Source organism: Coffea arabica, chromosome 7e, assembly GCF_036785885.1.
Source record: "Coffea arabica cultivar ET-39 chromosome 7e, Coffea Arabica ET-39 HiFi, whole genome shotgun sequence".
Taxonomy (NCBI): Eukaryota; Viridiplantae; Streptophyta; class Magnoliopsida; order Gentianales; family Rubiaceae; genus Coffea; species Coffea arabica.
The window spans coordinates 44,865,892-44,879,573 of NC_092323.1; the positions used below are offsets into that span (position 1 = coordinate 44,865,892).

The 13,682-nt window shown below is 35.8% G+C and overlaps 1 protein-coding gene across 1 annotated transcript; it reads left to right on the forward strand.

The window, feature by feature from the left end:
* The first annotated feature begins 1,215 nt into the window (after nt 1-1,215).
* Nucleotides 1,216-3,723, forward strand: LOC113701548 (zinc finger BED domain-containing protein RICESLEEPER 2-like). Its single transcript, XM_072060187.1, has 3 exons — nt 1,216-3,312; nt 3,423-3,500; nt 3,615-3,723. Exons 1-2 carry the CDS (start codon nt 1,216-1,218, stop codon nt 3,462-3,464), a joined length of 2,139 nt encoding a protein of 712 aa, XP_071916288.1. The 3' UTR covers nt 3,465-3,500; nt 3,615-3,723.
* The last annotated feature ends 9,959 nt before the right edge of the window (nt 3,724-13,682 follow it).

Consider the following 13,682-nt stretch of genomic DNA (forward strand, 5'->3'; position numbering starts at 1 on the left):
TTCCTTCAACAAGTGATTCGGTGGTTGGCGCGACAGCTCTAAGAATTGGTAAGTTTCTTGACGTTGGCTCTAACATGTTTATGGGTTTTTCTTTGATGTGAAAATGCACTGATTTCAGAAATTTGCTTTAAGTTGGATTATTAAGTGTTAATTAGCTAGTATATTAATGAGATTAATGAGAATATTCAGTTATGTTCTCTGGAGAATAATTTTGATGCTAGCTTATGCAGTTTTATTTAACGCAACAAATTATTCTAGGAATCAGAAAATTTAAAGACAATCTTCAATACTGTTGGTAGTTCTTTTTTGTCACCCTTTTTCTTTCTTGTTTGCCACGAAGGTTGTTCATTTGAAATATGCCTAAAAGTGCTGTACAAGGACTGATAATATAGCCATTTTGACAGAGTATAATGCGTATGTTAAATCCAATTTCCAGCAATATGCAACTAATTTTTGTTGCCTTTCCCAAAGAGCTTGGTTCTTCAAGTTCTGTTTTTGAACTAACTTCACATGTATTTTGGGTGCATTGACCATTACAATTCATACTTAAGGTGTACATTAAAAACTGAATGATGAAATTGGGAAGCATAATTACCTCTATATGTCATTTTTCTCAAGTATTGATGAATTTAGATATGCATACTCAATTTTTTCAGGCTCAGCAGTCTTTCTTTATTCAAACTGTTCTGAGTCTCTAGGTTAGTTTTAAAAAAAAAATAAAAATTGGCAGCTCTCAGTCAAATTTAACATTTGAGTTCTTTCAATCTGACTTCTTTTTTATTTGTAGAATTATGGGTAATGTGCTTTTAGAATTCAATCTATTCCGCTTTTGAGTGTTAACACTCACATCAAATTAAATTTTATTTTCTGTTGTGAGTAATTGCTTCGAGACTGATACAGATTTGATTGATGTTCTCTTTCCCTTTATTATGAATTGTTTTATACTTCATACTTTCATAGCATTGAAATATTATATAAGATCTGAATTTGCTATGAACTTTAGCCCTGATATGAATGTTTTTTGGAAGCTGTTTTCCAGATTTGGGTGCTTGTGTGTCATTTTCAATTTTTTTGGGAGTTGTTTTCCAGATTTGGGTGCTTGTGTGTCATTTTCTATTTTTTCTAATGTTTGTTTGATTTGAATTTAATGTTCCGTGTCAAAATATTTGAAGTGGAACTCATTTTAATGTAAATGTTTGTTTTTCTATTAAAGGCATGTCTATTAGTCCTCCCGAGGTTTCTTCAATACCACATGTGTCTGGGACCGATTCATCCACACCAGTCATGATTGACAGCCCAATATTTGTAAGCCGTGATGCCTGTGATCCCACACAAGAGGGTGGTCAAACACAACAAGAGGGAACCGAAGACACCAATAGGCAGCAAGGAGATGAAGCTGAAGATGATGGTAAATTTCGAGTGCCTAAAAGGAATAAAACTTCTGAGGCATGGGAAGACTTTGATGATTTGGAAGAAAATGGCATATATTATGCCATTTGTAAACATTGTAGTAAGAAACTGAATCGGGGAAAAACTAAACAAACCAGCAGCATGTGGAGGCATCGAGAAAACTGTTCCGTTAGAAAAGCCAAGCTTAGAAAGGCCGAGCAGCAAACAAAGATAAACTTTCAGCAAGCGAATGAGCGTTTTCCAACTGTACCATCATTGCACACTGGCAAATTCGATATGGAAGCAATGAGAGAGGCTGCTGCACATTGGATCTTGATGCACGAGCATCCTTTCACAATTTTGGAGGAAGAGGGTTTCAACATAATGATGAAACGCGGCTGGCCGGAGTGGCAAAAGATTTCACGAATGACAGCTAAAAAAGATTGTACACAGGTGTACGAGATAGAGAAAAAGAAGTTGAAGAACTTGTTGAGACATGTACAAAAAGTTAGCTTGACCACCGATATGTGGAAATCAAAGAATCAAAAAATTGAATACATGGTGGTGACCGGACATTGGATTGATGGAAATTGGAAGCTTCAGAAGAGAGTGTTAAATTTTGTTCATATTCGACCACCACGTCGAGGAGTTGAGATTTCGGATGCAGTTTTCAAGTGTGCAAAGGAATGGGGAATTGAGGGAAAAATTCACACTATTTCTGTGGACAATGCCTCGAACAATGATGTGGCCGTGAGATTGTTGAAAGATGATTTCGGGAGATGCAAGAAGCTTTTGGGTGGAGGAAAACTGTTTCATGTTCGTTGTTGCGCCCATATCTTGAACCTTATGGTTCAAGATGGCTTGAAGGATATAGTAGATATTTGTGAAAATATTCGAGATAGTGTGGATTTTGTGAACAAGTCTGATGGTAGGTCATTGCTATTTGCAGAAATTGCTCAACACCTACAAATTCCTGGAAAAAAATTACTCCATGATTGTAGGACGAGATGGAATTCAACATATGAAATGTTGAATTGTGCTATAAAATATAAAGAGGTCTTTCCTCGTTTTCAAGTGCGAGAGCCCCTTTATGAGTCTTGTCCATCTTCAGAGGATTGGGAGAAGGTTGAGAAAGTTTGCACCATTTTAGAGAAGTTCTACACAGCCACACACATAATTTCGGGGAGTGAGTATCCAACTAGCAATCTATTCCTCCCTGAGATTCTAAAGGTGAAGAAACTCTTGGATGCACGAGTGAATGATGAAGATGATTTTGTCCGGGGTATGATTACAAGAATGAAGCTCAAGTTTGACAAATACTGGAAAGAGTGTAATTTATTGATGTCCATTGCAGCTATCTTGGATCCCAGACAGAAAATGCGAGCAATAGAGTTTGCCTTCCCTAAGATGTATTCCACATATGAAGCTCAACAGAATATCACATATGTTCGAAAAGCCATCTTTGAGCTTTATGACGAGTATGTTGCTATGGCTACAAGTGGAAGTGCAGGGACAGGTTGTTCATTAAATCCTGCATCCGAAATAGTGTGTCCACCTCGAGCAAGTGCTGACTATTGGGATGATTTGGATGAGTATTGTGGTGAACTCGAATCCGATGAACCCCATAAGAGCGAGTTGGTGGATTACCTAGACAAGCCTCGCCAACTTCCTGGACAAAATCCGAAGGATTTCAACTGTTTAGATTGGTGGAAAATCAACCGATCAGCATACCCGGTACTCTCTCAGTTAGCGGCTGATGTATTGGCCATTCCTATCACTACCGTCGCATCTGAGGCCACCTTTAGTGCTGGAACTAGGGTGATTGATTCATACCGTGCTTCACTTGCTCCGGAGACAGTCCAGACGTTAATGTGTGCAGGCGATTGGTGTAGAAATTTACACGGGGTCAAAAAGAAATTGAAAGTAAGTTATATCTATATGAATTTGTTATTGCAGAGATAAATTAGTAGTTATTAGTTTGTTTATTGATTTTAAAGTATTTCATTATTTGCATTTCCACTACCTAAATGCAGCCACAGAAAGCTCTCAAAGAATATGAGCTGCCCAATGCTTGAAGTTGTGTAAGGAGCAACTACTTTGCTGAAAATCAGGTCCATCTTTTTGTGAATTCTCATTTTCTTATTCTTAATTTGCCATAAGTTGTGTTCAAATTTTAAATTTAAATTGTACATAAGTTGGTTGATTTGTCATTTGTGTATGGCTAGGTGTTGTAGATTGTACACCGAAGTTTGAAGATGCATAAGGAGCAAACAAGCTGTTTCATTTACCAGATTACAAACAAGAGCTTCTAAATGCTCATTAGACTCCAGAAAATTTCCCTAAGTTTTTCCTTTCAATTGGCTGCAGCACTCCTTTTTGTATTTTCGTGAAATTCTGATGAGGTTGAGAACAGGTTGTTGCTTATGTTTAATGCTGAAATGTTAATGTGGATCATGGCCACTTAGTTTCTGCATGCGTATGGTGTTTCTTTAGCCATTGTGTTTGTCCTTTTGTTTGTCATTGGTTTCTCGTTTGAGGAATTTCTGAATTTTGGAAGCTAGAATTCTTGAATCTTGAATCCTTATTAATCTTATTGATTTCCCTGGGCATGTTGATTTCTCATCTGAGGTGACTGCTGCCCTTCGTATTACTGATGGTGCATTGGTGCTGGTTGATTGTATTAAGGGTATGTGTTCGTGTGTTTTCTTTGCTTTTGGCCGTGTGTTTTCTGGAAAAATTGCCACTGGCATGAAGATTCCCCTGGGCATGTTGATTTCTCATCTGAGGTGACTGCTGCCCTTCGTATTACTGATGGTACATTTGGTGGTGGTTGATTGTATTGAGGATGTGTGTGTCTGTGTGTTTTCTTTACTTTTGGCTGTGTGTTTTCTGGAAAAAGTGCCACTGGCATGAAGGTTAGAATCATGGGTCCCAACTATGTTCCGAGAGAGAAAAAGGACTTGTATGTTATAATGTTAAGACTTAAGAATGTCTAAAGAATAGTTATTTGGATGGGTAAGAAACAGGAAATAGTTGAGGATGTGCCATGGGGTAACACAGTTGCTATGGTTGGTTTGGATCAATTCATCACAGTTGCTATGGTTGCTATGGTTGCTGTCTCCCCTGTCGTGCGTGTTGCTGGGCAGAGTGCAGTGGAAGGTTGCATCTGATTCCCCAAGCTTGTTGAAGGTTTGAAACCTCTGCCGAAGGTTGTCTGTACTCTGTATGCAATGGCATGCTTCTAAGTTTTGTCCATGTGGCTCCAAGACTTTAATTAGCTTCTAAGTTTTGTTTCTTTGAATTGCAATTAATCTTGTTCAATTGATATTAATGTACTTTCATTTGAATGATTAGTGCAACTTAGTGTATTGTTTAGTACAAATTAGTAGTGTTGCATTTAAGATACAAAGACTAGATTCTTTAGATTTGCGTAGGAACCAGAATCAATTCGAGCTCATTCGAGCTCATTCGAGCTCGAGTACTCGACTTGATATCGAGCTCGAATGACATGTCGAGCTCGATCAAGTCGAGTTCGAGTCTGCATATGCTTTTATCGAGTCGATCTCGATCTTTGCTTCTCGAGCTTGCTCGAGCTCGAGCTCAAACTCGAGCTCTACTGATCTGGGTCGAGCTCGTGCTCGAGTACCCCACTACTCGAGCTCGACTCGGCTCGATTTCACCCCTAATCTCATCGCGTTGCTGACATCGTCTCCGTGGGAAGGGCATCCAAGGATAAGTTGCCGACTGAATCAGATTTGCCAGAGGCCAGTATTATGATGGCTAGGGAGATGATCCGAGGCGGATATGAAATAGAAAAAGGTCTTGGGCGGGAATTACAAGGAATTTTGGAGTCAATAGAGATCCCGACGCAGAAAGAGACATTTGGATTGGGATTTCATCCGACTGCTAAGGATAGGAGGGACATGCAAGCTCGAAAACAAGCTGAAAAGATGGGCAAGCAAACTGTCTTAAATATCCCACCGCTATATCACACTTTTCCTCATCCATCAGAGATGGTTATGCCAGAAATGAAGAATCCTATGGAGGAGATTCAAGTGGACCTGTCTCAGCTATTTGTCGGGGTTACTTGTGAGGAGACGCCATCAGAGAATGCAGAATTTTTGTCAATTACCGAAGGAGCTATTCAGAATTGGACTGCTGATTATCTTCCCTCTCGAAGGAAATTTCGGTAAATTTAAGGGGATTGTCTTTTGTCTAGATCACATCCAGATAGGACAGTAGTCTGGATCTTTTGTTAAAAGAAATTGCTTTCATCTTTTAAACCTTTATTCTTGTTTCAGTTAATATAACTTGTTTTGTTCAAGAAAATTGCTGAAACGAAAATAAAGGTTTGGGTTAAATATGTCTTTAAATGGCAATCATGTCTGTATATTTATCTTTTTGTGAAGTCTCGATGCATTTTGAATTTAATGAAATGAAAGACTTCTCCAGTATTTGCTATTTGTTTATTACTTATGTTCTATTCTATTTTCAGATGGCCACAAATAAAATCTTTTGACCCTTTGGATGTCACCATTTTGGAATTCGATGGCTGCAATCTCGATATCTCTCATGAACTTGAAATCATGCAATCTGAAATTCAAAGCGGGAGCGATACTGAGGAAGAATTTGAGTCTATTTCAAGGGATTTAAAACAGTATGAAGAGAAACTCAAACCCAACTTAGAAGAAACAGAAATCGTCAACATTGGCACTAAGATGGAGGTTAAAGAAGTTAAAGTCAGCATTCATTTGAATAAGAAACAGAAGGAGGAAATGATTGAATTCTTAATGCTTTTTCAAGATGTGTTTGCATGGTCATACGATGATATGCCAGGGATATCTACAGACATAGTGGTTCACGGGTTGCCAACTGATCCAAATTTTTTACCTGTAAAGCAGAAACCACGTAAATTCAAACCAGAAATGAGTCTCAAGATAAGGAACAAATTGTGAAACAGCTCAATGCTAAGATAATCATGGTGTCTCATTATCCCATTTGCTTGTTCATGTTAGGATAATTGTTTTTCAAACATGGAAAATAGGTGATTATAGCTTTTTAGTTTAAATACCCCATTGATCCATGTATAAGAAAATTATGTCACGAGTTTTTGCCTCCCATACCCTTTATGTTGCATTCCCTTTTTCTTTGATCACTTATATATGTATATAATTTAATTTAATTTCTTTTATTTTAATTTTATCATTCGCATACTCGTGACACTTTCAAGGAATCATTTTGGCCTTCGCAATTAATGCGATTGGTTCAATTAAACCCTTGAATGAACATTGTGTCCCTTTCGATATTTTTATAAATTTAGATTTGCATCCATGTAGGAAACATCCAAACGTGATAAAATTAAGGGTTAGATTAGGAAAATTTTGACTAAACCTCGCAACTAGCTTAGACTAGGTTGAAAGGGTGCCTTAGGTTTGAGTCAATTAAACCTTTGCCTTCTCTTTCTTCAACCGTGACTCCCGAACCTATTTTCTCTTGTTTTCAAAGACCTGGAGTTGTCAAAAAGGGTTTTGATTTATTTTATTTTTGTCAAAAATATTTTTTTGGGTGACTTGGTACACCAAAACTCCGTACCAAGTGGCGACTCCTATTTTTTCTTAAAAACCCTTTTAGACTAAATTTTGGGACCCAAATTGTCGCATTCTTTTTAAGTCCCATTCTAGGTCCTTTTTCATTTATTAATAAATCACATCTTTCTTTATAAACACTTTCTTTTCCATCGCGAAAGATGGGGCGCGACAAGGGGGATTTCCTCCGACCTCTGCGGGATGGTCCCCTGCCCCTTCAGGAGCCCTAGCATCAGCGCGGCCCAGGACGGCTGCCAGGGGCCTGGGGCCGAGGCCCAGCTCGGCCATACCTGGGCTGCCACGTGTCTAGACCCAGGACGGGGCCTCTGCACTACGAAAGAGATTTTGACTTTGTTGTTTTTTTGGGCTAGACCAATAACCAGTATTTTTTCCTCGTTGGCCGATTTTGACTATAGCGAGCTCGTCCGTCTCTTCACTATATGGTAAGTCAATTAAATCACTCTACAGAAAACAACCACAGCTCCAGGGAGAACGATACACCATTGATGACGGGTAAGCTATAGAAATCAAAGATTTAATTCAACGTATCAAAACTAAAAGAGAAAATGTGAATTTCATCCCTTAAAAAAAACATATCAAAACTAAATTCTCATTTATATAAATAAGTTGCATTAAGCTCATTCTTAATGCATCATAAATTGTATGCCGAGACAATATTAATTAAAAAAAATTGAGATTTCAGGCTGAAGGGGAGGACAGCAGAGAGGAGAGCAGCGGAATTGGTAAGGGCAAAGACGGAAGCAAGGGAGGAGAGAGGATGGTCAGAGTGGGCTTATTTGATTTACCTGACAAGTAGGTATCCAGTTTTATTTGTTTTTTGTCGTTTTTATGCAACATTTAATTTGTAACATTAATTGGCCTTATGGAAAGAGTACCAATTATATCACTTGTTTGTAAGTTTAAATCTTACCATTTCTGATGGAGGCATCAGAGCTGTCCAAGGAAATAAAGATGATCCTGTAACGCTTCCAAATGGTCCGATCACTAGAGCTCATACGAAGAAGTTAAAACAGGTATTACAGGCATTGGTGCGAGCTGTTCAAGAGTAAATTGGGACATATAAACACCTAGAAGGAGTTAGGCTTGCGAGGAGTGAGTTCTATACACTTCTCCAAGTTGAGGAAGAAGGAAATTGATGGATCCGCGACTTGACCTATCCAGAGATCCCCTCGTGGATCCTGTTCCAGAGAATATCCGATGCAAATTCTGGCTCTATGTGCAGCGCCGGACTTCATTGGGCCATTTTTGTGTCTTTTCTGTGTTTTCCTTTCGATTTTCAATGTGTTTTATCTAACCTATTATTAGTTTTGTTAATTATCATGAGTTTTTAATAAACCGACCAAGTTTGTGTTGAACTTTAAGCTTAATGGGCCAAAAGTTAATTAGTTAAGTCCATTAATAGATGTAACAAATGACTAAATCTATATCCAATTTGGATTAGTCTAAGTAGGCTAGTTTTGGCTATAAATAACCATTCCTTTACTTGTAACAGTTAGACGTTTTTTTATAATAAGATTGAGAGATATTCTCTTGGCTTTCTTGAAAATTTTTTTTGAATAATTTAGGGTTGAACTTAAGTGTTCAATCAGTTTATCAATTAAGAATCGCACTTGATTGTAACGCCTTCCATCAATAATCAAAGGTTCACCAATTTGTTTAGTTGTAGGTTGAGGTTATATCAATAAGTTCGGAGCTACGGGGATTAGAGTGGTCTAAAGGTTTTCTGCTATCCAAATTTAAATACCAATTGTCTAGATCTGGGCTTTTGTGATTACAGGTCTTGACAGGTTCGTATCAATTTCTATGTTGTAAGTGGTACTGTTTGTGTACAATGTAATGTGAGGGTATTCAATGTGCATAACCTCCCGCGAACTTACGGACTCCAATGCTATCATTTTCCTTTTCTAAGGTCATCTACTAAAATGGACCAAAAAAAAAAGGGCAAATTCCACTTTACCCTCCTGTGGTTTAGCATTTTTTTGACATAACTCCCCTATGGTTTCAAAAGCTATATATAACCCCCTCATGGTTTGGACTAAAGTGCCAAAATAACGGGAATGATCATTCATAACGGAGTCACCTAAAATGTCAAAAATACCCTTATGTAAAGTTGAAAATTATTTATTAACCAAGGGGGGTTATGTGTATATTTTGAAAATCATAAGGGGATTATATAGCAAAGTATTAAACCATAAGTGGGTTATATAGTAAAATACAAAAATCATATGAGATTAGTGTGTCATGTATTTATAAGGGTAATTACGACATTTCTAAAAATTCTGTTATGAATGACTATTTCCGTTACTTTGATACTTTAATCCAAACGATGAGGGGGTTATGTATAGCTTTTGAAACAATAGGGAAGTTATGTAAAAAAAGGCTAAACCACAGGGGGTAAAATGTAATTTGCCCAAAAAAAATTTAGTAAGGGATTTACAATTTGCACCCTCGAAATATCACCAATTGTGGTTTGCGCCGCCCTAAAGTAGCACTTGTAACATTATAAGGTATCATTTTGAAAAGGTTGGAAGCTGTGAAAGAGATTATCATGCAATGGAAGATTTTGAAAATTGCATACAGGAGATCGATGTAGAAGACACTCCATACAACGGATTTTTGTTAACTTGGTGTAATGGTAGCTTTGTGATGCCAGAATTTATTGTAAATTGGATAGAATTTTATGTAATGAGAAGTGGTTGGAAAAATTTCCAAAGGTGGATGCGGAATTTCTACAACCTTTAGTGACTGATAATTGTGCTAGTTAATGACTGTTAAAGAAGTGGATTTTAGGCCTAACCTTTTAAATTTCACGCTTACTGGATGCGACATGAAGAATTTGACTCAATGTTAAGGATTGCATGGAACAGTGAATGTCAAGGTAATCCAGTTCAAAAATTGTGTTTGAAGCCGAAGAAATTGAAGAATTTACTGAAAGAGTTCAATCAAAAGAATTATGATAATATCTCAAGAAGGGTACAGCAATTACATTATTGTTTGAAGTGTGTTCAGCAACAATTGCAAAGTAGTCCATATAATTCTCAATTGCTTTCAATTGCAGGAAGAGGAGAAGAGGTTAATTAAGGATTATAATGACAGATTTTTGAAAGATAAAGCAAGATGTGACTGGTTGAAAGAAGGTGATCGAAATACAAGATTTTTCATAGAAGAGTAAAATGTCATCAAGCTAGAAATAGAATATTAACTATTCTGAATGAGCAGGGAGAAAGGATAGTGGAGTATGAGGAAGTGAAAGAAGTAGCAGTGGAATATTTCAGAACTCTTTTCAAGGAACAGGCTACATTCAAAGAGTAGATTCATGAGGTATTTTCTGATATTAGCTGCAAATCTATTACAAAGGAGCAGAGTGATAATATGGCGAAGGATGTTTTAGAAAAGGAGATGGTTTTTCAGTGGAGTTTTCACAAAGAACTGGGAGATTATTAAGGAGGATGTAGTAAATGCTATTTCTTATTGTTTTAAAGAAGTTTATATGTATTATCCTTTGAACAGTACTATCATAACTCTAATTCCAAAAGTGCAAAATCCGAATACCATGAAGGAGTTCAAACCTATTTCATGCTGCAATGTGGTGTACAAATGGTATTCAAAGATTTTGGCAGAGAGGTTAAAAGCTGTACTGCCTAATCTGATTAGTAATAGACAAAATGCATTTTTGAACGGTAGATCAATTGCTGAAAATATACTACTAATGCATGATATTGTACGGGGTTATCACATAAATGAAGGGAAGGCAGGATGTGCAATAAAGGTTGATTTGATGAAGGCTTATGATACTGTTAGCTAGGAATTTATACTGATTGCACTCAAAATTATGAAGTTTCCTGAGAGATTTATTCATTGGGTGGAAAATCATATATCCATACCTTTTTCTTAGAGAAAATCATATTACTGAGAGATTTCCCATACCTTTTCTTATGGTTATGGAAATGTTCTCATGTCTAATTGATCACAGATTGGCACAAGGTGGATTCAGTTTTCATCCAAACTGTAAGGAGCTGAACGTAACCCATGTTATTTTTGCTGATGATCTCTTTCTGTTATCAGCAGCAAAATTGCAGGATGGTCAAATTTTGAAGACTATCTTCGAAGATTTTGGGAGAATGTCTGGACTAAGCCAAATCTATTAAAAAGTGAAATTCTGTTTGCTAGTGTAAGCTCACAATAGAAACAGGATATTTGTGGAGCTTTGGGAATGCAGGAAGGGGCACTGCCTTTGAAGTACTTGGGAATTTCTCTTATCAGTACTAGATTAAGAATCAATGATTGTCAAGTTGTGATAGATTCTATGAAGAAAAAGGTCCAAGGATGAAGTTCAAAGAGCTTATCTTATGGAGGTAGATCACAACTTGTTAAATCTGTTTTAATGAGCCTTGAAAATTATTGTAGTATATTTATACTGCCAAAGAAAATTATTACGGTGCTGGAACAAATAATGTCAAGATTCCTATGGAGTGGTTCTGACAAGTCTTCAGGTATTAAAGTTACACGGGAGGAAACTCGCAAACCTCTAAATGAAGGTGTATTGGGTTTAAATCAACTGAAAATCTGGAATAAAGCCTTGATGCTCCGGCATATTTGGGATATCTTTTGTAGGAAATACAGCTTATGGATTTGCCCGGGTACATTTGATAAAATTAAATCAGAGATCTTTTTAGTAGATTCAGATACCTGCTAATAGTTCATGGTTTTGGAGGAAATTATTGCAACTAAGAGAGATTGCTTGGAAGCAAATTCATGCAATAGTTGGAAATGGACAAAACATCTACTTATGGTATGAAGGGAGGTTGTCACTCAGTTTGGCAGATCTATAAATGCAAAGTTGGAATCAATAATGAAGGATGGAGAATGGAGCTCGCCTACAAGAAGAAGAAGGAACCAGAAAGTGGAAGATTTAATCTCAGCAGTCCCTACAGAATGCATATCACTACCTCAGGAGCAGGATTCCTTCAGATGGGCAAGAGACAAAATTAGAATATATACAACTAGATCAGCAGTAATCAAGCTGTAGCATTCTATAAACTGGTATGGTTTAAGGGTTATATACCTCGGTATGCATTCGTAATGTGGTTGGTACGTAAAAACAGGTTGGCTACAAGAGGCAGACTAATGAGATGGGGAATTATTTCGGAGAATTGGTGCCCTATTATGTGCCTCTGCTAGGGAATCAATAGAACATTGGTTTTTTTTCTTGTGATCATTCAACCTATGTACGGGGTAGAATCCAGCAACCATGCATGCTTTATAAAGGAAAGTATGGCTAGAATCAGCAGGTAGAATGGTGGATACAATTTTTCTTTTCTTAGTTGTCTTCAATTACGTTCGCTGTATCTCTATTATTATACTTAATTATTTATTTGTAATTCTAAAGTTTTGACAATTTTCATTTTTTAATGAATCTATATTACATAAATTTAGCATATTACTCGTACAAGTCCATCTAAATTTAAAAAATCCATTTAAATTGTATAAATAGTCATTCTTTCCTAAAATATTCTATTAATTTTATAATCTCTCCATTCAAATTCGATTTAGGCCAAAGTAGTAGATATATAATACGGGGTTGCAAAAGTTCTCCCAAGTTACTTTTCTTAGTTTTTAATAATTTGAGCAAATAATGAGTTCATCATCTATTTGTTTTCTTTTAAAATTCTTTTTAGTCATGAAAGAATCAAATATTTAATTGCACTTATTTCCTAATATATCTCCGTCACTCATATGTTGACTTGCCACCATTAGTTAGATTAAACATAATTGAATTATGAGATAAGATTTGATTGAAACTAATTATTAAGCTGTAATAAATCATCCATTTTAAATATGTTTTATTTTAATGTTTGTCTTACAATTAGTATATTAAATTTTATGAAATAGCATTTTAAGCTTTTTTATAACAATTTTTGTTCAAAAAAATAAAAATTATAGAACATAAAAAAGTGCCCGTGCAAATGCACGGGAAAGGAACTAGTTTATTACTATGTTATTAACAATTCCTAGATTTTGTAAATACAAGAAAACATATTATAAGAAAAGATTCTACTATTTGAGAAAAGATATTACTATTTAAGTACAAGATGCTAGTTCCACTTTTTAAGTATATTTACAAATATATCACTTTTTCTCAAAAATACATAATTTTCACTTTATTTTAATAAAAAATACTTCTATTTAAGTATAAGTCAAAACTTTATTGTCAAATAGATGCAAATTTCTATTCAAACTTGAATGTTAAGGAAAGTTTATTTCTTCAAACAACCAATTTATCCCCAAAATATACTACATTATTAGTAAAGGTGCCATCTTAGTTTTTATCAACAAATTTTTTGTTAAGTTTTCTCCTAATGACACTTATTGCTTTATTAAAATCACAAACTTTACTATTTCTAGAAGACACTTTTGGTATTATTAAAATATCTTATTATAAGCAAACATACTTATTTTAGAAAAATTTACCGTTTTATTTGCAAAAGAAGATTATTGTTTCATTTGCAAAGCGATTGAAAAGATATGATATCTTTTTGTAGTAAATATTAAAAAACTAAATTAAGTATATATTTTGCTTCTTTGGTTTTTGCTTGAAAGGGTTAAGAATATGAATTGATCAAAGACTTTGATCAAAACACATCATTAACTTTCCCCTCTTTTTCTTGAAGTAGTAATTTTATTTTC